Source organism: Ammospiza caudacuta, chromosome 2, assembly GCF_027887145.1.
Source record: "Ammospiza caudacuta isolate bAmmCau1 chromosome 2, bAmmCau1.pri, whole genome shotgun sequence".
Taxonomy (NCBI): Eukaryota; Metazoa; Chordata; class Aves; order Passeriformes; family Passerellidae; genus Ammospiza; species Ammospiza caudacuta.
This window is the reverse complement of record NC_080594.1, coordinates 88,068,719-88,095,152: the sequence shown is the minus strand read 5'-3', so window position 1 is coordinate 88,095,152 and position 26,434 is coordinate 88,068,719. Positions and strand designations below refer to the sequence as shown.

The following is a 26,434-nucleotide window of genomic DNA, read 5'->3' as shown; positions in this document are numbered from 1 at the left end:
TAAGTAGTCTTTGTTTTTCATTTGTGTATTTGATTTTCCTTTTAGAAGCAGGATTCTGGTTTTGTGTATTTGATCCTCATTTTAGAAGCAGGATTCTGATTTTGTCAGTAAACATGACTGATATAGGAGTAAGTGAACTTAGCACATCTCAAAAAAATCCCACAACTATTTTAATGTGTTCTTTACTGATTGTCCTGCATTACCTTAAAGAAAGGGCTGTGGAGCAATTGTTTTCCACCTCTCACAATGGGGTCTTCATAATCAAACTGTCGCTGCAAAGCTTCTGGAAGACCTTTAACCAAAGCAGCTAAAGCACTCCCTGTGAAACTCTAGAGACACCACACAACAGGAAAGTTAAAGTTCATGTATTACAGGAAATACATTATTTACATGACTGTGACAAAACAAAAATAACTTCCCAACCTACAACTAGCTGTGTGAAATACCATTTCCATCCGTTTGATAAAAAAAAAAAATTATTTCTACCCTTTTTTTGGCAATTCAGAAAGCGCACCTGTTAAGTCTTGGAATTAGCCATTTTTTGCTTTCTAAACTGGAATACTTTTTACACACTTGCAGACCTGTACAAGAAGACTATTAATTTGCTCATTTCCTATATTGCCATGAACACAAAAAATGTTGTACATCCAGGCTAGCACTTGAATCTTAATGTGAAAATGTGGAGAGGAGAGCACTACTGCCTTCTCACCAAAGCTCGTGTTTCTCCCTCATTGTCCCCCAGGATGCGGTTGATGTTAATGGACTGGCCAAACTCCGTGGTGAGCAGCTTCCTCAGCCTCTGCAAGGCCCACATTCTGTGGCCAGCAGCTAAGGGAAAACAAGCACACAAAGAACATAATTATTTAAAACAAATCACCATAACTTCAAAAAAACAGACCTAATTTTAAGACTATACTCACCTAAGGCACTCAGCTGAGCACAAGCTGCAAGGGAAGCGGCCAAGCGAGGAACTATGCTCCTGTTGGAAGCAAAATTTAGGCGGAAATCCAACAAACACGTAACCAAATCCATTGAGGGACATGAAAGAATGCAACGATCTGAGAGAAGGTCTTTAGGGCCTGCAAGAAACAAAAAGGAACAACAGAAAAAAAAGCTGGGTAAGGTTTGTCCTCAGACTGAAATAAGAACAGAACACAGGCAGGACTCAGTTGACCAAACACAGCACTCTAGAGGGCTCATCTGCCTGAGTTATCTATTCTACTTCCCTTTGAAGAGATAGGAATAAAGATGCGCTATCATGACTTAATTTACATAATTTTCAAACCAGATGGATTTTAAAATATAAGGGCATTTCAGATGACTTGTGTCCCAGAGGTATCCTCTCTTCGCTTATGAAGAGGCAAACGAGAGTGGCTATAAAATATTTTTCTCTCTTCTCTATGTACAAGTGCACCTCTCAGGACTTAGTTGAAAATGCTTCCAAAGGATGAATGAAAATGTTTTGTTAGCATAAATGTAAATGAACTATTGAACTTTGGCACGTAAATACCATGCAGTGAGTGCAGTGTAAAAAGGAAACAAAGTAGTAGTAGTAAAATCTGCTCTTGGCCTCCTGCAAATGCTGTATGTGATACCTTACCTGCAGCTGGCATGATAGGATAAACTGTGAATCGCCATCCCCATCCATTCACAGACCCATCACTGATGAACTTCCACTTCAACTCATCCCCAGGAATTCGCAGCTCACTAGACCAATCTGACCACTCACGACCTGTCAGAGCAGGCAAGACAAACATACTCAGCTACACTGTCTGAGCCATACAGAGCCACTCACCAATAGCAACTGGTTAAAAAGTATAAACAGCACACAAAGGCAATAAATAAAAAAAGCTACGTAAAGTACATGAACATAAATGTAAAGATGTTACATTGAGTCTTAAGAAGTTCAAAACCAAGTCTTAAAAGGTTCAGTTAGCACTGCTAGCAGACAGCTGAGTACCACAAGCAGGAGGCAACTATAAGAGCTTACTAAAATCCCTTGTCCTATTTTCAAATTATCTTTCATATTAAAAAAAATATATAATAACCTGTACATTAAATAAAGCTTTACAGCTTCCAACCAGGAACCAACCAGAAATATCTCAGTAATGAAACACCTTCGAGGAAAAATGGGTCAACATGAAAAGCCTACATTATGACTGCACAGGCAATAGCTACTGAGAGCCTTGCACATAATGTAGTGTATGGGCAGGTTCAACACAAAATTCGGTGAGATTAAAAATATTCCTCTAAAATCTACTAGAAATTAGTAGTGCCTAAAAATTAAATCAGAGATATCAAGATTAAAGATGTGAAGAATTCATGTAGTGTCACATGCAAAAGCCAGAGCAGGAAACAGAAAAACCGAGCACCAAGTTATTATTTTGGACATTTGACAGCAGAAGAGCATTTTTCTTGACTGCATGAAAGCTGAAATTTCTTTAAGTACTACCTGAAAAAGGAGAAAGCTAGCAAAATAAATATCCTTTTCCAATTTTTTGATTATACTGAAATTCACACATGTTGGCAGGGGCGCTGAACACTGAATTTTACACTCCATCCACGCTTTGGAAGAACTGGACTACCTAACATGCACTTCCCAGAGATTCTCCATATCCAAAGACACAAGATCGAACTTTGTGTCTACATCCTGCAAGACTTTTTAGTTTAAAAAACACTACCAATTTACACAGGTTTCCTTTCTTTGACTAGTCTATCCCTAACAAGAGGTCAGTTAGCAGCAGGGGCACATTTCATTCAGCATTCAGGAGTGAATCCCACAGGACACTTTGGGAAGGCCTCTCTCTCCATCCCTACCTGATCGGACGGACACGATCCTGTTGACGCCGTCCATTATGGTGAGGGGATCGTGGCGCCGCTCGGTGGAACACTGCCGGTCAAACTCCACCCTCAGCCCCTCAGCACCTGAACAGAACAAAGAGTTCACACTTCTACAGCAATCAACAGCACAGACAAATGCAGTAGTTCACAAACCCACATGAAATCAAACAGTTATGTGGAAGCCATAGTGCCAATTAATAAAAGTAACTTCTTTTGATTTAATGACATTATTTGCCTGTAATTTCTTCTCATTCAAGGCTTAAATCACAGCAAGCTCATGTGAATGGGGCTAGCAGACAAAAGACCATACCAGAACATTCAAAACTAAAGTAGCAAAAGACAAAAAAATGCCTATTTACAGTTAAGGCAGATAGCTCTCTGTTGTCTGTAACTTTTGCTAAGTACTAGGTTATTGGTGATACTTTTGCCCAACATCCGGGAGCAATGATGTATCTGACTCCACTGATATCAGAAGGTTAATGAATTACTTTATTAAACTATACTATTCTATAGTATGTTACACTACATCTAAACTGAATCTGCACAAGCACTCAACTCAACTGCACAGAATCTCGTTACTGTCTGCTGACCAACAGTCTGCAGATGTTCTTGGCCCTGACAGGCCAAGGAAACAAACCACCATCACTTTGGGTAAACAATCTCCATATTGTGTTCCACTCTGGCACAACACACGAGCAGGGAATGAGATAAGAGTTGCTTTGATCATTCTTTTCTCTGCTTCTCTCAGGTTCAGAGAATGTGAATCCCACACTAGGTATATTACTGAAGGAAGCACTAAATAAAAGACAGCATTACAACAAAGAAGTATTTCCCTTGCTCAAGATTAGGAGATGAGTTTCCAATTACTAAATCTGAAAAAGACTCAGTCCTTCTCAGCTTCATAACTAAATGGAGAACAGAAATGATATGCAACTGGAATCACACCAGTGAACTCAGGAATACACACTGTACAGAATTGAGATCTTCATCAGCATGTAAGACATCAGCTTCAAGAAATACTTTTTTATAGCAACAGGATCATGGACATCAAGAGGACCATGCTACAGCAAAAGTCGTAACATGGCTTTAAAAGTTCAATACACATTTTTTTAAGCTAAAAAACAACTTAATGCAGGCAGGCTTCAAAATAATTGAATCTTAGCAACATAACTCTAAGAATTCTGTACCTGGTATTTTAACTGTGCCACTAGATGATGTATCATCAGTATATGGATGGCTGCTCTCTACCACAACTGGTTGTGAAGAGAGGCGACCACTTTGTGAATCAGTTGCTACATCTTCTAGTTCTGTGACACAAAGCTCCAACAACATATCAGCAACCTAGGAAAGGAAAAATACACATTTTATAAACTGTGTGTTGATTAACCCAAGAAATTTAAAATAAATAACTTGGTTTTGGAAATCTGATTCAAAACCATTATATTACCTCAAAAATACTCCTTTTGGTAGTGTAAGAGCTAGAAAAACTCCTAAAACTAAAGGCCAAAAAACTTCAGTTTTCAGTAAGTAAAGGACAACACAAATAATTGTTTTCCCTCACAGAAAAAGCAAACTATTAAATCTAAGCTATAGGGCATACACCAGCATGGAAAGGTATAAATATTTAACTAGTATGAACTATTGCAAAACCCTGTTTAGGAAGGAAATGCCAAAGGCATTAATCTTAAAGAGTTTCTAATAAAAACTCTAGCTCCAAAATGCTAAAAAGTCCACACAAACCCAAAGCTGTTCAGTTACTCACTATTAATGATAAAGAAAGCCAGAATTTATGTCTAAGTGCACATACAGCATGTACATAATTTGACTGGGAAAACTCAAGCCCAAAATAAAAATACATAGCTAATCACCACAAATTGAGCAGGAGGAGTAACAGTTTTAGAAATCTTAAAAAAAAAAAAAGTATTGTTACTCATTAGGAACATTATTAGTTGAAAGGTAAAGCTAGCAGAAATATTAAACAGCTTTCAGTTCATCACTGCACACACATATTCTAGAAATAATTTATGATTTGTTACATTCTGCCAGCTGTGTCAAAAAAAAACCCCAAATCCATGGATATTTTGTGAAAAATCAGAAGCTTCAATGCATGAAATGTACATCTTAACAGTTCAGAAGATTTATTGTATAGTTAACAATACAATATACTAACAGCATTTTTAGCTAGTAATAATGACTGCATCAATTTGAAAAATAAACTCAGATGCAAAAAAACTCCCATCATGGAAGTTTTTTAACTAACATTCTACAGATTAAGTGGATAGAACTTGGTTAATTTAGCTTCATTCCAATACCCACTGACACTTGGTCAATACGTAAATGCATTTTATCTTAATGTCTAATTGCAGCATAAAAAATGGAGAAATTAGTCTGTTACTGACATCTGCAGCACATGCATATATTCACATAGTATTTCCATTAAAACAGTTAAAGCTCACATGCATTTGAGCTCAGCTCAAATTTTCATGTGTAGCAAGTTTCTCAGGATGCCAAACTGCATTTCCATTTCAAGAAAGTATTCCAGCAAGCTAGTAATAAAAAGGGCACAGTTAAAATGCAACAGAAGCAAGAGCTGACCTGTGGGTAAGCTGTGCCCATGCCAGACAGCACAGCTGAGAGAACATCTCGTCCCTTCTCGCCCGCCCGGTTGGACACCGCAAGCTTCAGCAGGTCAACCATGACTCGCGTGTCATCTGGTACCAGGAGACTTGTAAACTCATCCAAGTACTGTGGCTCTGGGCCAGACACCTTACTCTGGCTTTCCACATCCTACAAAACAAACAATAAACATCCCTCTGTCTTTGCACAGATTTTTAAAATTGCAGTCATTTACAGAGTCATTTTTAAAGCGTAAAAAACAGAAAAACTGCTTGATAAAAGTATGGTAAGGACTTAAGTTTTGAGAAGAGTATTGACAACATTACTTCTTTGGTTTTTGTCATGGTTTCTGCAATAATACTGGCAGCTCCAGGATCATCTGTGACTGGAATGAAAGGACGGGAAGAGGCAGCAGCAGCTGAGGGAGTCACAGCAGATGGCGTCACAGCATCTTCTGAAGGAACAACCTAGCCAGAACAAATAATAACTTATGAAACCTTCAACAAGACACTGTAAAACCTTGAAGAGTTTAAATATTTATTAGAAGGTCTAGTGCTCAAAGACAGCAGCAATTTAAAACAGCCATAAGTTCAAAATGAACAGATTCACTGCCTGTATTTTTAGCTCCTATTTTTTTTCCTAGTGTGCATAAACCAGCAAACACTCCCCTCAGTGCCAGCTGCTACAAAAACATAAAAAAAAAATCAATGCCTGCAGAAAAGTCAACAAAGCAGAAGGCAAGCCCTGAAAATACACCCAGTTCACAGTTTATAAATGCAGAAGACCTGTTCAGTAGCAAGCCTTTTCTTTTTTCTGCTCTGTTAGCAGTTAGGAATCAATATAGTACAATTTCATTCAGGGCTTCATGTCTACATCAGTTATCTAAGTTTACAACTATATTTCATTCATTAATGGTCAAATATTCTGCTATTCTTGACTTTTTAAAAATATCACTCCTGCAAAATGAATTCAATACCTCTACAATATTGCTAGAAATCATCATGATTGCCTTTAAATGACACAATGCTTTCTCAAAGTTCAAAACTGATCTTACACTAAAAGTTTAGTTTTTTCAAATCTGACATGTGCAGAGAACCTAGTCCTGAAATTAGAGCATGAAGGCATTTTTTATTCTCTGCTACTATCAGACTAATTGAGATATTTGTCAGCTTTACAGTTAAAAACTACTGAAAACAAAATAAAGTGACACTTTACCTCCCCTCTCCTGTCCTGCCACGGGTTTGGGCTCAGCCTCTCCTCGATATCTCCCACAAGCACACACTCATCTCCATTTGCAGGGCTTCCTGCAGAAGTGGCATCTGATGGGGGGGCTGGTGATGAAGAGGGACATTCTACTGGTGCAATCATACTTGCAGGCATCAATGCTCCAACAACTGCATCCCTGAAATCATTTAGGATGGATTAACATAAACCTCATTATACTCCCTTGTTGAACTTAAAAACTTATTATTAGCTTGTCTTAACAAAATAAGGTAAGTTTTCCAAGCTGTAGAATCTAGATGGTAGTTCATTGATATTCTCCCTTGGGCCTGATGCTTCAATGTTTAATATGAGTTTCTCTTTATAAATTTTAGCACAAATACTCTGTTCTCTACTAACAATGATGGTACTGCAAAGTTTTATTGTTATTTCCACTCTGCCCTCTACTGCTTCCTCCATATCATCCATCATGATTTTCTTACACGGCTTCTACATTATTTACTTGAGCATTTCTGAATGAAAGATTTTTTTCTCCAGGCAATAAAAACTTCTTTAAACATAACAACATAAAGCTAACATCAACATCAAAAGAAAAGTTAGATGAAGCTTAGGCCCATCCTGAGGAGTTAAAACAATTTATACCTGATTCAAAAGTCCCTAATAGATGGTAAGCTACATCATCCTTTGTTCAGCAACAGAAAGAATGTTCCCATGCCTACCTGGCATACATGATCTGTAATGCTATCAGTATGTGAGACAATGCCTGCTGTTTGGCAACGTTCCCATCAAGTGACAGGAGAATCTTAGCAAGGGAAGGGCGATTCGGCTTGGAACTGTTTGCGCCACTGATTTTGTTACTGGCAGCAGAAGAATCTGCATCTGAAGGAACACCTAAAAAGAGGCAGGAGGAAGGAGAAGGTAAGCACTTTTTAATGGTATAATACATAAAAGGACATGGTTTATCTAATTTCTTGTTAAATCAGAAGAGATGACTGAAACTAACCCTACAGGACATTCGTAAACAGCAGTACCTACAGTTACAATATTAAAGTTAATACTGTGGCTTTGCAACAAGGGCTTTCATAAAATAGTATTTGGTCTTGTTACTCACTTTTGAGGATTAAGGTAATAACAGATAGAAATATTTTAGTGATCAGCATGTAAAACAAGTTTTACTAACACAAACATTCTGAAATAACAAGAATATTTATTAGGTACAAATTGCTTTGGTCATGAAAAGGCTTAATTTGCAAGATGCTTGATGCTTTCATACTCAACACAAACCACTGCTGTTTTGATTCCCTAATTCTTAACTCACTTACCTTAGAAACAAGAGGTAATGCATAAGATTAATACTAGTGTAACATTCATCTATCATTACCTCCATAAAGAGAAACTCCTTAGGGTGTTTGAGGAAGCATGTTGAATTTTAATCTAAAAATTCCGCTTCCATAAAGAGTTTTGGTTGACCACTTTTTTTTTACCAGAGACACATTTTGTTGTTTTGTGATTTTTTTTTTTTTCTAAACCTTTTTTTTTGCACTCTTCTATCACCTACTAAACCACACACAAAACAAACATACCAATGGCAGTAAAGGAAAAACAATGTAAGGAAACAAATACCAACCAAGATAAGAAGCACCTAAAGGGTCCCTGGCTGTCTGGAAAAGCACTGGCTCATGAACAGACGGTGTAGCTACATCCACCGTTGTCCACGCTACACTGTGGGAAGACCCACAGGCAACCCGAGTGATCTTCTGGCCTTCCAAGCCCTGGACAAGAGTGGGTTTTCTATTCACTGTGGTAGTTCCATTGCCTTGTTGCCCATGGTCATTGTCACCCCAAGCATAAACCTGCAAGGAAAAATGTCCATGTATTACTTGGCTTCACTGCTTATCTCAATTTAGTGCTTTCTTAAAAACTCCTAAAGAGAATGTTTGTGATTTGTGCTAGTAATCTAGGACACTTTGGACAGTCTATTGTCATTACATTTCCCCCCTCCATTAAATAATGCAGGCATTATCATACAGATCATACAGTAAAAAAAAAAAAAATCAAAGCAGCACTTTATCAGATAATTCATAAATTATCACCAAATTATAATTGATCAGTTGATTCCTAAATGACTCAATGTTCACAGTAAGTTAGAAGAATTAATTGCCTAGTAATTGCACTGGAGACCTGAAACAATATTATGATAAAGCTGAAAAATCTGTCCAGAATACTATGACTGCTGCTGCATTTCCAGAGTAAGAAGAAGAAAACTGATCATGCGATAATACAAGGAAAACACTACAAAAGCTACTATAACAAAAATATTTTAACTCCAGTACTAATATTTTAAATACCAATACATTTTAAATTACAATTGTGCTTATATTTATGCCGGACTTTTAAAAGCAAAGAATAAAATTAGGAATTTTTATTTCATTTAACCAATTCTGTTATAGTTCCCTTCCTAAACAGTTCCTTCCTTTCTGCATGGGGGAAAGGAGGGTGGCACACAACATACCTGTCCAGTGTCAGTCACTGCCAGACAGTGGAGGGCTCCCACAGCCACGTGCACAATCTTTTTGCCCCTCAGTCCTTCCACGACCTGCGGCTTTCGCACGTGCACATCTGTGCCATGGCCTAGCCTGAAGTAATCACCCTTACCCCTGCAACAGACAGCAAATGTAGCACTCAGAACAACGGGACTGTTCACACAATCCTCTTCAACACAGGTCCCAGCTGAATACACTTCATTTATCACTGCCTGAAACACACACACCCCAACTAGCAAATGCTTCAAAACTGAATTCCATAGGCATAAGAAGGAGAATAACTGCAGTTCTATAACACTGTAGCTTCTCACCTCAATACAGAAGAGCATGATTATGACTCTTTTTATATGCAAAGCAACTGGTATTACATTTAATTTCCTCTACTGCAATTGTAAACACTTCCAAAATTCACGTGGTTTGATAAGACTTGGGCATATTTAACTATGGAGGATAAACCTTAAAACAACATAACTTTTAACTTAAGTCTGCTCCCATGAAACTAAACTGCTCACAGGAAACTAAAATGTTTTGAGAATCGAGGGGTTTTTTCCCATTGTCGGAAGCCTCAATATAGATTCTGAAGTCTCCATAATTTAAATTTACCCAAAATTGTTATACACAAATGGCACTAAAAAAAAATAGCATACACAAAAGTAAACACCTTAAAATGCTTCCACCAAGAATATCAGTAAAGAATAAAAAAACCCTGATATTTCTTCCATTATGTTTTTAGTAACCACTCACTTGGTTCTTTTGCTTACCACCCATTTTTCTGAAGAAAGGTTATATTATGCTAGAGAGAAATATGCTATAGAGTACTGTTATTTACCTATAGACACAACCCAGAAGCTATGATTTTTTTCCTCAAACCATTAAAAAATTCAAGGAGAATAAAAGTTTAAAAGCAATTCAGCCATCCCCAGCTGAAACAGACCCAAAAATCTCCTTGTAGACCTGTAATGTCATGAAATAGCTGTGGATTTATGACTAGATGTAGCAAGCATTGAGAAAAAACTAGGGCAAGGAAGGAACAAACAAGAATTCTGGCATGAGTTCTTTAAAAAAAAAGATTGTCAAATTATCTTTCCTCTTGCTCCTTTTGTCACTACAAAAGAAATTTAGACAGAGAGCAAAGAAAAAAATACAATTTTCAGTGGCCACTCTAAAAACAACACCTCTGTTAAAAACTTCTCTTCCTTTTAACAGTAGTAGCAACTTATAAAAATGAAAGTTTTGAGGATTTCTCTTTATGTTATTCAGCAACTGCTGACAACACAACAAAAATGATTGGTTTAAGTCTGCTTAGTTTTGATATACATCAAATAGGTCACAGTCTTATTACACAAGGATGGGGTAAGACCTTGATCTGATTAGTGCCCTAAAGTTGACCTGCCATGCAGTAAGCTCTCAGATTTTACAAAAAGGTTTATAAATTCAAAAAGGCAGATTTGTGTTCAAAACAAAGCAGAAGCAAGCAGGCAAAGAGGAGAAAAATAAAACCATATCTGAGTAGCTCTCAGTGATCATCTCATAGCAATTCTTGCTCCAAGGCATCATTACTGACAATTCAGGGGCCTTCTGAGCAACAACAAGCTGTTGCTGTGCTCCTGTGCTCCCAAGGAAGTTCTTCCCATCTGCTCTGAATTTCAGCTTACTTCCTTACTCTCTGACATGCTTACTCTCTCAAGTCTCTGCTTTACCTGTAGGCTTCATAGTCCAGGCTATGGCTCTCAAGTTTTCTTTTTTCCTCTCCACTCTCAACATTCCTTTACATGTCTCACAGTGGCCAAGAGAAGAAATGATCTTCCCTTTCTGCCTCTAATTCAATAGGAGCCAGGCATTCTAACAGAGTACAGCACACAGGAAAGCATGCTACAATGTTAAAGTGATTGAATGGATGCAGCTCTCCTGGAAGAGCTGCCAGTTTAAAAGAAAAAGCACACAGGTAAGGCACAAATGGAGTTTAAAAAAGCATTAAATACAGCACAGAGCAACTGCTTGGAAGATACTTCCTGGCAAATTTAACATACCATGTCCACACCACTCCTGACTTGGTCAGTGCCAATGAGAACTGTGCACCACACTCGATCTGACAAACGCCTTGGCCGTTCAGCCTTTCAATGTTCTGAGGAATGTTGCATCCTTCACTTCCTCCTCGGCCCAGTTTTCCAAAATCACCATCACCCCAAGAAAACACCAAACCTAACAAACATCAAATTGCAGGTCAAACAACAATCACAGTATTCCCACATGCTAGAAAGCTTCTGGAACAAGATAATCCTACCTTCATCTGTCAAAGCAAGAGTCTGAGCATCTCTGCTTCCACATGCAACCTGAATGACTCGGTGGCCAAGGAGCACTTTAACCTACCAAACAGAAGGAGTAACAAAGAAGTTTTCAAAGAAATTATGTTTTAAAACCTTACAAACATATCCAAGGTCTTATGACTCATCTCAGTCACTGTGCCCAGCCTGAGCAAAGAAACACCCAGCCATGTCCAGAATCCAACACTGCTACATGGCAGCTTCCAGCTATGCATCAAAGTAGATGCAGGACATGAATGCTGAAAGCAGCAGTTGCCATTTTACAACACTTTACAAGAAAGAAACTGGATCTTTTTGATTTTTCTGAAATAGCTTAACTTTCACCAGAGGTATGGACACCAAAACCTAATTTAGATCACTCCAAAACAATGCCTTCATACAGCCTCCGTGGTTTTTGTTACTTTAGCTTCATGCTGCTTTCATTTATTTAACACGTTTGCATTTCATCAGAAACAGGAAACATCAATTTTACCATCTTAGGCTTCAGCTGTGTGGTATTATCTCCATGTCCTAGTCTTCCATACTCTCCAAGACCCCAGGTATACAGTTCCCCACTGGAGGTAATGGCAGCACTGTGGGAGCTGCCACAGGCAATATCACGGATGCGTTTGGTTTTCAACGCTTCGATCAGCCTGGGTTTATCACAGTTCCTGGAGAAAAGGAACAACAAACCCATTGTGTTAATCAAAAAATAGCCACACAATATACTCCAACTCTTGCAATACACATCTTGTAGTAACTAACAGCAATCTCAAGATAAAGTAATATGCAACATGATTCCAAGATATACTTTTTAGCAGCAGCATAAATCTAAATTTTATGCTGTCTTAATGTACTTCAAATTTTATTTAAAGAATATTTTATGTATATGCTGCCAAACTTAGGTGAGAAATTCAAAATCAATCAATTAAACAGCACATAACAGAAAGTGAAAACCCATTTCCTGTCACTGCCCAAAGCTCAGTGACTTATTAGCAGTGGACACACAGTAAAATTAGGAGATGACACTCCCATCCCAACTTTGCTCTTCACAACAGAGAAATCAAACTAGAATTTAGTGTTAGACTTCTATGTGAGTACTGCTAAGATTTATTCTTCATGTGGTTACAGTGTTCTCTTACTTCCACAAAAGGATTCAACTCAAGATTTCCTAATATTGGTGTACCAGAAGCACTAATAAGATCCTACAAAATTATGCAGGGCCTCTGGTAATATTTCTACTATGAAATGCCCATGAGTTCCAAATCTCACTTTCAATAAAATTACATAAAATATGAGTCACTTGAGCAATAAACAATAATACTGCTCTCATCTGGACTTCCCTTTCCATTAGTCTGACCAAGCCTTATAAAAATTTATTTCCTGTAACATATTAACTATCTGATTTAATTTTTAATGTATTATGGGCAGGTCCTCAAAATATATCAATGACAAAAGTATTTACCAATGGGCTTTTTTTTATCAGGGTTTTTTCTTTCAAAACATTGTTCTGTGCATACATATAAAGTAAAATCTTGTAAAATTCAAATTTTGTTAAAGCTGTCCTGTGGAAGGTTAAACTACCATTACTAAAAAGTGGAAGAAGTTAATTTCTGCCTAACAAGTTCACAGTCTGTGAACTGAAGTCTAAAGAAAGGGCTACAAAATGACAGCTTAAGTTATAAGCTGTTACAGCTCAGGAATACAAAATTGCTATGGTTTTACTCCTCAAGGTGCATCTGAAAACCATCCCTTAAAAAAGTAAACAAAAACTGTATGTCCAAAAGTATGGAATTTCATCAGTGAAATTTGAAAATACTAGTCAAGATTTTATCTATCTTTCTAAGTATTATATTAATTTAATGCCTCCTTTCTAAATGGCTGAAGCCTGCTACAAATGCTGCAGCATAAATTGGAATATACTGTGGGGGGGAAAAAAGTCTTCTTAAAAACCATTTTTTTATTTCTACTGTGTTTTTAATATGGTAGAAATTGTTGTTGTTTTCAATAGTGGTGGTCAGCTGTGCTGTAATAATCAACACAATACAGACAAATTTGGTGTCCTCACATTCTACTGAAGTGACCAAGTTTTCCATCATCTCCTTCACCCCACGAAAACACCTTTCCATCAACAGTCAATGCCATAGCATGCCGGCCACCTGAAATTGTAAACATACATTTACATTTTTGAGCTTTCAAGCAGGCAGCAGGTCTTAGCAACAATTTAACATTGCTGTTCTTCTACAATGCAACTGTATGAGCATTTCAGCTCCACAGACATTATTTATTTTCTTTGAAGCTTTCATATGATTTAATTTAAAATAAAAAATTTTTGTGACAGTAGGTCTCCTGGCACACTTAAAGACAAAAAACCACCAAACCAATAATCACTCAATTTACTATTTTCAGAGCTGCAAGAAAAAATAATGAGAAAAACAAACCCACCATCTGGAAATATTAAAAATGAAAACACCTTCTTTCAACCAAATGGAAACACCAAAGTTACCTTCCAGCAAATAAGAAAACTTGTATGGTCTAAATTCACAGAATTTAATAACAGAACCATTAGATTTAATCTGACATAGTATAAAACAGACAGAATTCAATCATCTGTATTTATTAAAAAAACAAAATCTGATATGCTAGGGCATCACAGCACCCAAGAAGACTGCAAAGGAACTATTTTCAGGTTTAATATGTCACATTTATGAATATAAGGACAGCAATAGTCAATACCTGAGTGAACAGCCACCTTCTTTACCACGTAGTTGCTGAGAGCTGTAATCTGGCGGGGAATAGGCACAGTTCCACTGGATATTCCCAAACCCAGCCTTCCATTTGTGGCTTCTCCACAGGCATACACTTTGCCCTCTACAGTCACTAAAATGAAGAAAAAAGTTTGAAACACCATTAGTGTTTCACAATTCAGAATCTGCTTCTGCCCTTAAATAATAACATTTATTTTAAACTTATGTTACCTGCAAAAAGGCTTTTGGATCCTCCAGCTACTTGCACAACATTCAAGGCAGACAGGGTTTCAGAAAAGGAAGGGACTTTTATCTAGAGCAGGCAGGAAATAGAAACCATTACAATTCACTTCAACATTTTACACTCTAAAAAGAAGAGCTCTTAAGTGATAAACCAGTTAATCTAACAGGTACTTTCAGATGCTTCACCCATGCCAATTAATATTACACCAGGCAAAGGACAAAAACCAATTAAAAAAATTTAATACTGAAACTATGATAAATATAAAACCTGATAAAAAATGAAAGGTTATATAAACAAGGATTTTCTTTTAGTAAAGTTTTCTTCAGAAAACTGAAGAATCCAGGAAAGGTTAACTTTTTGATTCTTCAAGGTACTCTACGGATACAATATTATACTTTGACAACATCAACTGAAGAAATGCTCTGAACATAATTTTTAGATGGATGAATGACATTTCAAATTGATAAGCATTTGGGATCTATCTCATCTTGTATTATATTAAAACTACATGTAAATGGCTGCACACTGGGCCTAAGTTCCTATTGTACAATTGCCAGATACAAGTAATACATAGGAAAGTTCACCGGAAGTTTTATTTTATGTGTGCAGACTCAATAGGAACAGAACATGTCAAGTGTTAGACAATTTTTAAACAATTAGTTCATTATGATCTAAAACACTGAGCGGCTGCTGAAAATCAAGCCAGATTTCAGACTACCAACCAAAATGCAAATTTTCTCCAATTTTCCACCCAGCAGACATCTACATGTCTTAACACTAAAAAGCTATCAAAACCTAATCTTTGTAGCTAATTTTAAGTTGTGTAACTCATACATTTTATTTTTCACTGTTTCTCTCGTACTTAAATGTGAAAATAACCTACCTTGGAACCTTTCAGCCCTCCCAATTGGTCTTTGTCATTCAGTCCCCAAACAAAAACTTTGGTTCTTATTGTAGCTGCTGATTCAAGCCCAGCTGCCTTCTTTCTAACAAGACTGAATATATTGAGAAAAGAAAACAGGGTCAGTTTAGTAAACAGCATGCTGTAGCACAGGCACCTTTTTATAGTATTTACTGGTTTTTACAGTTGGGAACAGTTTCAAGACTCAAACTGCACTACCACAGTTGGGAAAAAAAAAAAAAAGAAAACCAAGTATCAAATATAACCACATCAAGTTTTTAGCTCAGTTTCCAACCCTAAGTATCCACCAAAAGGGAATGAGTCATACAAAATGTTACACCTCACCAGTGTAATCATCTCAGAGAACTTATTTCTTGAGAAAGGATCTACTTACAACTCCAATAAACTAAGACACCGATTTCTCTTTACTACCATTCAACCTAATCAATGTGTTCTTCCTCCAATCATCTCCAGAATTATAGGAATATATAGACACTAAGGTTGTTTTCCATTTCCCCCTGCCTTCGCACCTGCAGTTACCTACCTCCCAGTGTTAGCTTTATCATCATCCTCTTCCTCATTATCTGAAGCCAGGAAAGGGACTGCAGCCAAATCTTCATCCTCAGCACGTACACGTCCCAGTATGCTGAGGCCGTGTATTTTGCAATCAATGCCAGAGCTTCTGCACTGCTTGATTGCAATCTCAATGTATCTGTGGTACTAACAAGAAAAATACTCTGTTAACATCTTTTGGGTTCTATGTAACGTCATAAAACATAGGAAAGAATTAGATCTTTTGCTTGACTTTGTCACTTTAAGAAAATGAATCTGTCAATTTAAATGCTTGTCACTTCAGCTCTAAATAATTCATGCTTTATCATTAGCATACGGCCTCATTCATATAAAAAATTTCACTCCCTATCTCAGAAAATTCATTATGCATTTCTCCTTGTTGTTAGAAAAGATCAGAACTGCTATCCAAAATTATCCCAAACATTTAAGTTTATTGGAATGTGTTACTGGTTCTCAGGTACATCAATTTACATAAACACCCCTAAAATATCTATTCTAGTGTTACTTTGTGATTATGGTAAAACTTTTTAGAATAATTAACTTGACTAGCTTGCCAGAAATACTGTTAAGAGTAAAAATAAAATATCAGGCTTTAATGATCACAACAATACTTTTCATTTATCTCTTGCAGCACAATATTTTTCTGCTGTACACAAGAGTAATTCTCACACAAACTTCACTTACTTCAGTACAATCACTGAGTAGAGGCACTGTGGTGTCTGTAGGATTTATATTGATTGTCTTTAGCTCTATAAGGTTATTTAAGGAATTACCCCCTAGAAAAGAAAGCACAGAATGAAAAACATTTTAGGATATAGTGTTTGTTTCACATACAGGCATCTGTGTAACAGATGACTGTCAACAAAAACCAGATAAATACCTGCTATTGGGTGCAAAAAAAAAAATTTGACTTCTTAGAGAACATACACATACCTGAAACTACAACTAAGGAGGGCATGTAGCTGCTGTCTGCAGGGTCCACTATCATCTTTAGTCTGTGAACAAGAACATCTGGAAAAATCTCCAAGCGAATCCAGTGCTAGTGGAAACACAGAATTTCATCTTTAAATAGTATTGTTATGACCACCATATGATTAACAAGAATATATATGTGATGTTTTTGAAGAAAGAATGGGAAACATCTCTGAATGGTACACAACAGCTGCAATATATGGCAGCTGGCCAAAGGGAAATGACCTTGTGAACTTCTTGTTTGTCCAATGTTCAATTACAAGAGAAACAGTTGTAGCAAACAATTTATTTCAGCCAAGACCAACACCACTGAGAACACAGAAAGCACAGTACCAATGGAGGTTAAGTAATGGGACATAATGTAACTACTAGGTTACAGTCTGTAGAAAACCTGGAGTAAGAGTACTTAGGCATACTCTCAGCATGGCCATCAACAGAGCATCAAAACACACTGGAGAGATGCCCAGCTGCACATCCTGGTGCCTAGGCTGGTCACAAAGCACTGCTGCAGGCCAATGAAACTGATAAACCATAAACTAAGGAACACCACATTTTTTAAGTTATCTGGCTGCAGGAGTCAAATGTACATTAAGTAACTTTGTCAAAGACACTAAACCACGAGAAGCTGTTGACTCCATCCAAGGCAGAGAGGCCTTGATAGACCAGAGGGCTGAGTAATCAACAATTGTATGAAATTTAACCAGGACAAGTGTGGCATTCTCCATCTGGGATGGGGTGATCCTGCTCATACTAACACTCTGGGGGATGAGGCTGGAGACTGGCCCCACTGAAAGACAGCTGGGGGTTCCAGTGGATGAACAGCTGCACACAGGTCACCAGTGTTCTCTCACAGTCCAGAAAGTCAACTGAATCCTGGGCTGCATCTAAAGAGCTGTGACCAGCAGGTCAAGGGAGGGGATTCTCTCTCTGCTCCTGTGAGACCCCAACTGGAGTGCTGCAACCAGCTCTGGGGTCCTCAGCACAAAACCCCTCATGGGCCTGACAGACGGGATCAGAAGAGGGTCACAAAAGCAATCAGAGATGGACCACCTCTCCTACAAAGACAGGCTGAGAGAGTTGGGGCTGCTCAGTCTGGAGAAGGGAAGGCTCTGGGGAGATCCTTTTAAGCATGAAGTATAAAAGCATTTAGAGCTTAAAGTTACCTTTCCTTGTGAACCAGAAGACTGCCAGCACTGCTCACTACCGTCAATGAGACGGGAAGCCTGATTCACAGAGGATGAGACATTCAAATTCTTGACTATCCTTGACCAATCATCCAGTAACATCCCCCGCTGGCTACTGTGCCGTCTCTTCAGCTGCTTTCCAGAACGCCCACTGAACACAGGAGACTGACCTGCAGGGTTAAGTGACACATTTAGCATGCCCCTCGCAAAGAAAATTGCTCCTTTGAAACCCATAAGCAGGTTGAAAGGCAATGTAAGAAATTTTGGAGATGTAGGGGTACCCATTTTGAGTATGTAGGCTGCATTTAGGACACAGGCACAGATCACATTAGCATGTTGATGCTCCTTTTTTTAAAGAAGTTTTAACTTTCCAAGTTCTTGACTAGACAGCTACTTGAAAAGGTCATTCCCTTTAAAACAAATCAGATCAAAACTTAGGATGATATGTAATTCAAAATACAGGCCACAGCACACCCATTTTTTACACCACTACAGCATATGAAAACCGCAACTAAACCTCAACAAAAATCCCCTACCAAAGAATAGAAAAAGAAAAGTTGGAACACTGGAAAATTCAAAGTTCCAGAAGAAGGTGGTTTAGTGAGATGTGGATTTCCTCCCTGCAAAAACCTTACTTCCACTACCCTTCACTGATTTTGTAGCATTTTGATGAAAAGAATATTTTAACTTCTCTGCCCTACAGCACAGGGCAAGGGGAAGGATTACATATTCACACCATTCTAGTTGCACAGCTCTATCAGCTGACTCATTAAATGAATGTCTTTCTTGCCCACACAACCCATGCTCACAATCTCTAGGTGGGAATCAGGTTTGTTCATTTTCCAAAACAATTACACTGGCAATGTGCAAATACAAAGAAATTTAGTCCAGAAGTCAGCATAATCCTGCAAATACCAGGGATAAGATTAATTGTTAGACAGGTGGATGAAAAAGAAGTAAAACAAAACATCAGGTAAGTTTTGCATAACAAAGCAAAGCCCCAAAATTTTGGAGCTAAAATGGCTGTACCTGTTCTTGCCCTAGAGAAAAAAAGTCTGATTATGAGTCTTTCAAAAGGCTTCCCTTTCCCTCTACACTCCTCTGCAGCCTCCACATCACAGAGGAACTGAGGCAACAGCCATCACACACCAACAGGCAAAACAGCTGAAGAGCAACTGAGGCATAAGAAGACATCTTAGGTATTTCCAGCTGCCCCTGGCAGTATGAGGATTCTATTCATCTACATCTAGGCTGACAGCAAAAGGCAGGAGGATTAGAAAATTACACAGTTTATTCTTGGTGTAAGTAAAAATGCCATTCTGACATGTAGAGTTACTGTCATATAGACATTTTTTAAACTTTTTAACACCACAGAAAAGGTTTAGGGGTTAATGCTTTGTTGAAGTCCATCACATGCAAGTGCAGCAATGCCATAAATGTTTCATTGTCCAGGGGGTCAATCTGAACACTAAGTTCATCATATTAAGGAGCTGAAATTTAAAACTGTGTTTTCCAAAACAACTTAAACACATTTTAAATTAATCTAAGAGACACACAGCAAAACTTACCTGGTTCATTTATTCTGCCAAAAGTATGCCGGGTGTTATGCTTCCTGGTTTTAAAACATGTTTCACAAAAGTCAAAATCATCACAATTTCTGCATTTGAATCTAGGCCCATTGATAGGAAACATCTGACAGCCATCACACCTGATTTGACAAGAGAAGAACAAGTCTATATAACTATGGTACAAATTACTTGTTAATGAGACAAGATAACAGAATCAAGACAATAAGATATAGAATAACCCTTATACACTAAGATAAAAGGAAATCATCACTTACGTGACTCCAGGATGAATGCTGGGAACCAATTCCATTTCTGACAACAAGCCAGTCCAGTGTGACTGCTGAGGGAAGTCTACAATAACATCTTTTCCATTGGCACTAAAGGCTGTGACAAAAGCATGGAGAAAACACAAGGTGTTGCAAATCTATATAAAATGAAGCCGAAAGTCCTTAGAGCAGTATTCCATTTCAATTCTTCTACTCTGATTTTTTTATTTGTTTTAGAAGCAGTTCCCAAGCAAGCACATAATTCTAAGCACAGATACAGTATGAGCAAAATCTGTACCTCCTCAAAGAACCTGTGTTCCACAGATTACTTTAATTACATCCATTACAGCCTGACACAAGTGCATCCCACTTTCTCCTGGCTTCCTTATGAAGCTCTCAAGCTACAACTACTTCTTAAAGGAAAATCATTTGTGGTTCATCCAAAGTGTAAATGAGAACTATAACTAGAAGCTGCGCAAATGCTCAAAGACTTTTACTGTGTGCAAATAAAGTGGCTCAAAAGCAGATGGACGCGCTAACAAAATGGGTTGCCACAGAGCACGTCTATGAACTCACCACAGACTTCAAATGCATTCTATATTCTCTATCATCATACAACACTCCACAAAACAGTGGGATTTTTAAGTGTTTCTAGAAGAAAGCATGCATGCTCTTGAGCTTCTTACCCCTCCATGCCCCATGCTGAATATATACTGGATACACATTACCTTTGACAATGCCCACACTTCGGTGAGTGACTGATCCCCACTTGTATTTGGGTGTGGTGACAGAGCTTTTCACACGCACTTTGTCACCTATCTTGATATGGGAGGCAGAGCTCTGGGGCGGGAATCCTAGCAGATGCAAAAATAAATGGATTGTGAGTGGGGTTTCCCCCTCCAAAACTACATCTACCTTAGTCTACCATTCACTTTTTCAGTTAGAAAGCAGTCAGAAGTGAACTCACCTAAAAGCTCAACGTGGATATATCTGACCCAGTAAGTACCACCCTTTTGTTGCCAATCACACTGCACATTCAGGTCATGCAATCCATCTCGATCCAATTTAATAACTTTGCCTACATCTCCTTCACAAACTTCCTCATAGGTTCTGCAGCACCTAACCATCATCCCCACCTAGGGAAAAGGGACAACAGAATGCAATAGATCTGTAAAGGCTTTAGTACCAAGAGAAAAGCAGTTTCTATGTTGCTTTTGATCATCATACTTACCTGAATATTCTCCCTAACATAGACAGCATAGTCATCATTGCTTAAGAAATCAGCTCGTTTCTTATAGGTCTGGCTCTCTGTTACAACAGCACCACTTGACTGGAAAAAAAGTCCAAAATAAATATGAAACAATTACACAATTTGTTTTCAACTCAGATAAATAAAATTGTTGGCAAAGACTGAAGATAACCCAACAAAAATAAGCCCTTACAATATCCCAGCTCCATGCCAGAATGGGAAAAAACTTCAACAGGTTCAACTCACAGTAAGGATAACATTTACAATCTACTTGATTTTAAATTAAAATTTACTTTCCAAAATTACTTATCAAGGAACATAGATGCAAATTTTCAAAATGTTTGAAGGAAGCTGCAAATTGCTTTTATGAAACATGATTGCCAAGGAAAATCAGAACAGAGAGGATTTGTCACAACTTGAATTAGCCTTGAAGACACACATTCACATTCCCCTTCTTAGGACGTTTGTTGGGAGAGGAAAAAAAAAAAGTGGTAAATGGTAATGTCTAACCTAAAGTTTAGTAACTTTTCTTTAGATAGAACAATGAGATTTAAAGTACTCCTTTAGAAAAATAAGCTAAAAAATTAAATTGTATTTGTTAAAAATTATTATTTTCCAGATTTGATTAGCTTAATTTCTTTTAAGAGAACTACTAAATTCCACCTGTAAGGACAATTTTCAGAAAATTTTGTTCTGTTTTGAGGATTAAATGTTTTTTTTCATAAAAGGCAATATATAGCAGTTTTTCACTGCAATCCTGATAAAGATAGCAAAAGTTTTCAAGTTAATCTCCTTCAAAATATAATGCATTAATTTAAATTACAAAATCTCACATGTGAATGAAAACTCAATACGAGTCCTTCAAGGATAAACAGAAATACGAAACCCACTTAATTTTATTGACAAATCCTTTTTTGAAACAGTTCATGAAAGTCAACATAAGACTAACACAAATTCACATTAAAGCTATCACACTTATTAGGCACTGTAATGGTAATTTTATCATCAGTAAGAAGGAAAAGGCTAAGTTATTTAATAGACTTTTTGCCATTCATTCACCAGTTCTTAAGTTCTTTCTTGTAGGTAACATATGTTGGTTTTTCAGACCAAGGGAAAGGAGAAGGGAGAACTCCTTCACCAATATTACACTATAACATCAACTATTTTTATAGAAACTAAGACCATCTATCAGGGATACTTGGAACTACCACCTGCATGGTGAAACATTTAGCTGCATTCTACTCTCCCCTGTGCTAACTCACAAACTGTTTATGGATTATCCTCAATTGTTTTACGTCATGTATTAGAAACATAGGGCAAGCATGATCCTTGTTACTGTTCTGAAAGCATGGGACAGCAGGTTGTCCTTGTACTCACACCATTTTCCCAAAAAGGGAAGAACTACAAAATTTGCAGCTAGCTAGCATAACTTAGGTTTACTAAGTTAATACTCACAACAGGACAAGCAGCTTCCGCTTCTTCCACTTCTTCTGCTATTTCCTCATCTGAATATTCATCAGAGATAGTATCAGCATCAGAAAGATCCGTGATTTGAACATCAGGGTGATCCAACAACCAGCCAACTAGGGCTTCCACTCCTACCACAGAAAGCAAACTCAGCTTATCTCCAAGGGATTCTCTGATATTGTTAAGATTGTATTCTAAAAAAAGATAACTTCTTCATCCTAAGTACTCTTTTAATCAGCTTACAACTCTTCTTTTCCTTCTAATATTATTGATTTTACTAAACAAAATACCTGGTAATCCAGAAGCACTTCCAGAGGTTCCCGACAGAGATTTTAGTGCAAATTCTATGTTTTTCCTAGGAAATCCCATTTCCATAAGCTGAACTACAATGGGGAGGGGTGGAATTGGAGACTGCTTGCGTTTCTTCACTTTTGTGGGTCGGATATGTTGCACTGTGATGGGTGTTGTAGCTTCACTAGAGCTGCAGTCTTCAAACAGTGGAGTTGAAGGATGTGTAGACTCTACAGCCAGATACTGGCACACTGCCAAAGCAGCAGCCTAGAGGAGAAAAAAAACCAATCAGTCCAAGCAAACCAAGAATATTTAGTATGTTTGTGTGTGTGAACATGCATGCCTTAAACATTATTTGCCCAAAAGGGTTCAGAGTAACTTCTTTTTTAAACCTATAGTTTAATAAGCTTCAACTGGAATGCAGATTACACAGTTATTTCTCAGGTTACTTAGCAGAAAACACAGACTCTACCTCAAGCTCCTGTTTGTCAAATATGGCTTTCACAGGTGATGGCTGCGTAGCAGCTGACAAAAGCTGCTGCAAAAGGATCATGGGAGGCTGAGGTCCTTCAGGAGACATATCTCCTATGTCTGGAGAGGCAGCTGCTCCATCCTCTTAAAGAAAAACATTATTTTAACCAAAACCATGTAACACAGTTAATCAATCAAAAGATTTATTCTAGGGTTTATTGTTATTTCTCATATATTTCTTCTCTAAAGATACAATGCATTTAAGATTAAGACATTTGTACCATAATCTCTGGACAAAAAAACAAAGTACATACAAAATTTATAAATAAACAATATATTTATTAAAATACACCTAAGACAGGTCTAACAGAAACTACTCAGTGGACAGTGAATTTACACCTTGTATCTTTTGACACCTTTTTTTCACAATAAGACTATTAGCTAGAGATACTTCCATGATAAACCACTTGATACAGACAACCAAGAACTTTAGTGATCCCAAAAGCATGCTTTCTGGATTTCTTTCAAAATATAATGCATTAATTATAGGAGTTATTTTCCGTATTATGTACCTCTTGGGAAGAGATCCCTTTAGGTATCTTTGTACCTTCAAAATAGGCTAATTTTATTGAACCAACTTGATCACAATTCTGCACCTTTCATATTTAATTTTGTATTCCTGCTGGCATAAACATTCATGTTTCCTAATTCTTTACAGTGACTACCACGTGAAAATGTTCTCTTGTCATTAAGCAATAATAAAACAGTTAATAGTCCTCAACATATGTTGTTCGGGTTAAAAAGAAGTGTTACTTTTTTTCCCCCCTTTAAAAATGATGGTAAGAGTGAAACGCTGTTCCATTCCTAAAAAACCCCTGTAGATTCTGTTGACTTAAAATCTGGCTGGTGACAAAAATATGGATATTTTTTCTGGGATTTAAGACAAATATATTATTATATTTAAAGATATTGCATATTCACAAATACCCAAGGAATTAATACATACTCCAAAGGCATTAATAACTATCTCAAAAGCTGATACAGTTATTGTATTTATTTTTATATGTAGAATGCAGGTAGAAGAAACTACAGCTCTTTCAACTCCTTTAATATTATGATTAAGAAATTATATTTCTATACTTGTTTCACTGGAAGCTGAAAGATATTTGAAGTAAAATCAATAGCCAATTTTAACTTTTGAAGCAGAAAAATAAAACCACTGCAAAAAGTATTAAGTATTTTAAAATTACTTACAAAGTTTACCAACTATAGAAGACCTACAAATTTAGCCAACTCCAGTACTTAGAGCTTCAAACACTTGATAATGTTCTTGATTTTCAAAACTTAAGTTAAAAAGTCAAAATCTTTTTAACATAGAAGCTTAAAACTTGCAAGAATTTTAATTTTTCATCTTTACAGAGCAAACTGAATTTCTACCATCCAACTGCCACTAGCAAGGGTTATGGTCACATACTCTATCTACCATCTAAACCAAGACCAGCAGAGTCAGGTAGCACTCCAGAATACCTGCAGGATTTGATGCACACTCCTGAACAGCTGGCTGAGATAAGATCTGCCTGAGTGTATCCTGGTGAGAGAGCAGAGCTCGTCCAGCTTTTAGTATGTACAGCTTCAACTGCTGGCACCGCAGCAGATCCAGATCAACTTGACCTAGCAGAAACATTAAGCAGCCATTAGTGCTAGAAATCTCTGGTATTAGGGAAGATTATCATTCATACAACCTCAGTCCAAACATCAGTTTACATCTTAACTCACTGTGTACTGCTCACATGAGTCAGTTTAAACAGCACATGGATCAAAAGTCTGCACACATTGTACGACTCATGGTGTTAAAAATACTGCCTTCCTACTTTTCACAACCTGGACAATCATACAGCTGATTTATAACACAGTCAGTGCAGATAGAGATGTTACTTGGATCTGGTATTTTAAACAACTCAGCAGAGTAAGATCAGCCCCAAACTTTATTTACAATTTTCCATCAAAGATATTTCACTTAAAGCACAGAGCAATTCACCATCTAGCTAAATTTGTCTTTTAAGTGCCTGTTATCCAGTGCTGAATAACAAAACAGGTGAGGTTCCAGGACACCCTTTTCCTTATCTATGTTTGCTGATACTAGTATTTTTCTCAGAACATATTCATCTACTTCCAAAGAAAACAAACAGCAAAAAAGTCCCCAGCTGTACCTGAAAGACCTTGATTGGGAGACTTCATTCTTTGTTTTTCTATTTTACTTCCAGCCAAATTCACTAGCTGAGCCCAAATGGATAGCATAGGTTCAGTGAAAGGCAAGTTGTTCACATTAAAAGCCACAACTGGAAGCTAGACAGTGGGAGAAGAATCAGACAAAAAACTAACAAAAAGAACAGGTAAGCATTTTCCTAAAATCTCACTGAGTCACTAAACAATTTCAACGGTTATTAACTGTGAAAGACGAAAAGTTGCATTTGTCTTACTGCTCTTGACCAGGAAAAGCTACAGGGGATTTCTATTCCCTACACAGCTCCTAAGCCTGTATTTGTACCACACAATTGCAGGCCTTCTTGGTGAAAAAGCAGAACAGAGTGAGAACAAGAAAGAACTCCAGACTCTGAAGCAGAACCAAGCACTTGGCCGGTGCTTTCACTAAAGTCGTATCAACCAAATCAAGATTCAATTGCGAATACCCAAGACTTTCTAAGATGAATTAGCAAATCAAGTTAAATAGAAAGCTCCTCTCATCTAAGAGCTATAAAACACATGACAACAACTTGGGACTTTACATCAAATCAAACAACTCCAGCTTAAATCCCTCTTCTTTTCACCTTCCCAGCAAATGAGGATGGGATTTAAAGGTCCTAAGAGGTTTGCATGAGGACCATCTTAGACATCCATCCAGAGCATTGTGTGTACTGAATGTCAGTGTATTTAGCCAATGAAGAACTAATGTTTTCTTTGGTCCATATCAGAGTTT

The 26,434-nt window shown here is 37.4% G+C and overlaps 1 protein-coding gene across 1 annotated transcript in view; it reads right to left on the bottom strand.

The window, feature by feature from the left end:
• HERC2 (HECT and RLD domain containing E3 ubiquitin protein ligase 2) overlaps positions 1–26,434 on the bottom strand; it is a 102,397-nt gene that overhangs the window by 21,009 nt on the left and 54,954 nt on the right. Inside the window, exons 43-75 of the mRNA XM_058800473.1 lie at positions 25,668–25,803; positions 24,985–25,128; positions 23,459–23,601; positions 22,986–23,253; positions 22,684–22,826; positions 21,211–21,309; positions 20,947–21,115; positions 20,708–20,833; positions 19,989–20,097; positions 19,714–19,853; positions 18,125–18,315; positions 16,923–17,028; positions 16,674–16,765; positions 15,961–16,136; positions 15,399–15,510; positions 14,503–14,584; positions 14,261–14,404; positions 13,593–13,683; positions 12,018–12,195; positions 11,506–11,587; positions 11,252–11,423; positions 9,191–9,335; positions 8,306–8,531; positions 7,398–7,569; positions 6,673–6,859; positions 5,784–5,924; positions 5,437–5,628; positions 4,029–4,182; positions 2,818–2,925; positions 1,601–1,732; positions 921–1,079; positions 710–828; positions 204–329 (exon numbers count right to left, since the gene is read on the bottom strand). Of these exons, the coding sequence (XP_058656456.1) occupies positions 204–329; positions 710–828; positions 921–1,079; positions 1,601–1,732; positions 2,818–2,925; positions 4,029–4,182; positions 5,437–5,628; positions 5,784–5,924; positions 6,673–6,859; positions 7,398–7,569; positions 8,306–8,531; positions 9,191–9,335; positions 11,252–11,423; positions 11,506–11,587; positions 12,018–12,195; positions 13,593–13,683; positions 14,261–14,404; positions 14,503–14,584; positions 15,399–15,510; positions 15,961–16,136; positions 16,674–16,765; positions 16,923–17,028; positions 18,125–18,315; positions 19,714–19,853; positions 19,989–20,097; positions 20,708–20,833; positions 20,947–21,115; positions 21,211–21,309; positions 22,684–22,826; positions 22,986–23,253; positions 23,459–23,601; positions 24,985–25,128; positions 25,668–25,803 (4,764 nt within the window). The remainder of the gene's footprint in view (positions 1–203; positions 330–709; positions 829–920; positions 1,080–1,600; positions 1,733–2,817; positions 2,926–4,028; positions 4,183–5,436; positions 5,629–5,783; positions 5,925–6,672; positions 6,860–7,397; positions 7,570–8,305; positions 8,532–9,190; positions 9,336–11,251; positions 11,424–11,505; positions 11,588–12,017; positions 12,196–13,592; positions 13,684–14,260; positions 14,405–14,502; positions 14,585–15,398; positions 15,511–15,960; positions 16,137–16,673; positions 16,766–16,922; positions 17,029–18,124; positions 18,316–19,713; positions 19,854–19,988; positions 20,098–20,707; positions 20,834–20,946; positions 21,116–21,210; positions 21,310–22,683; positions 22,827–22,985; positions 23,254–23,458; positions 23,602–24,984; positions 25,129–25,667; positions 25,804–26,434) is intronic.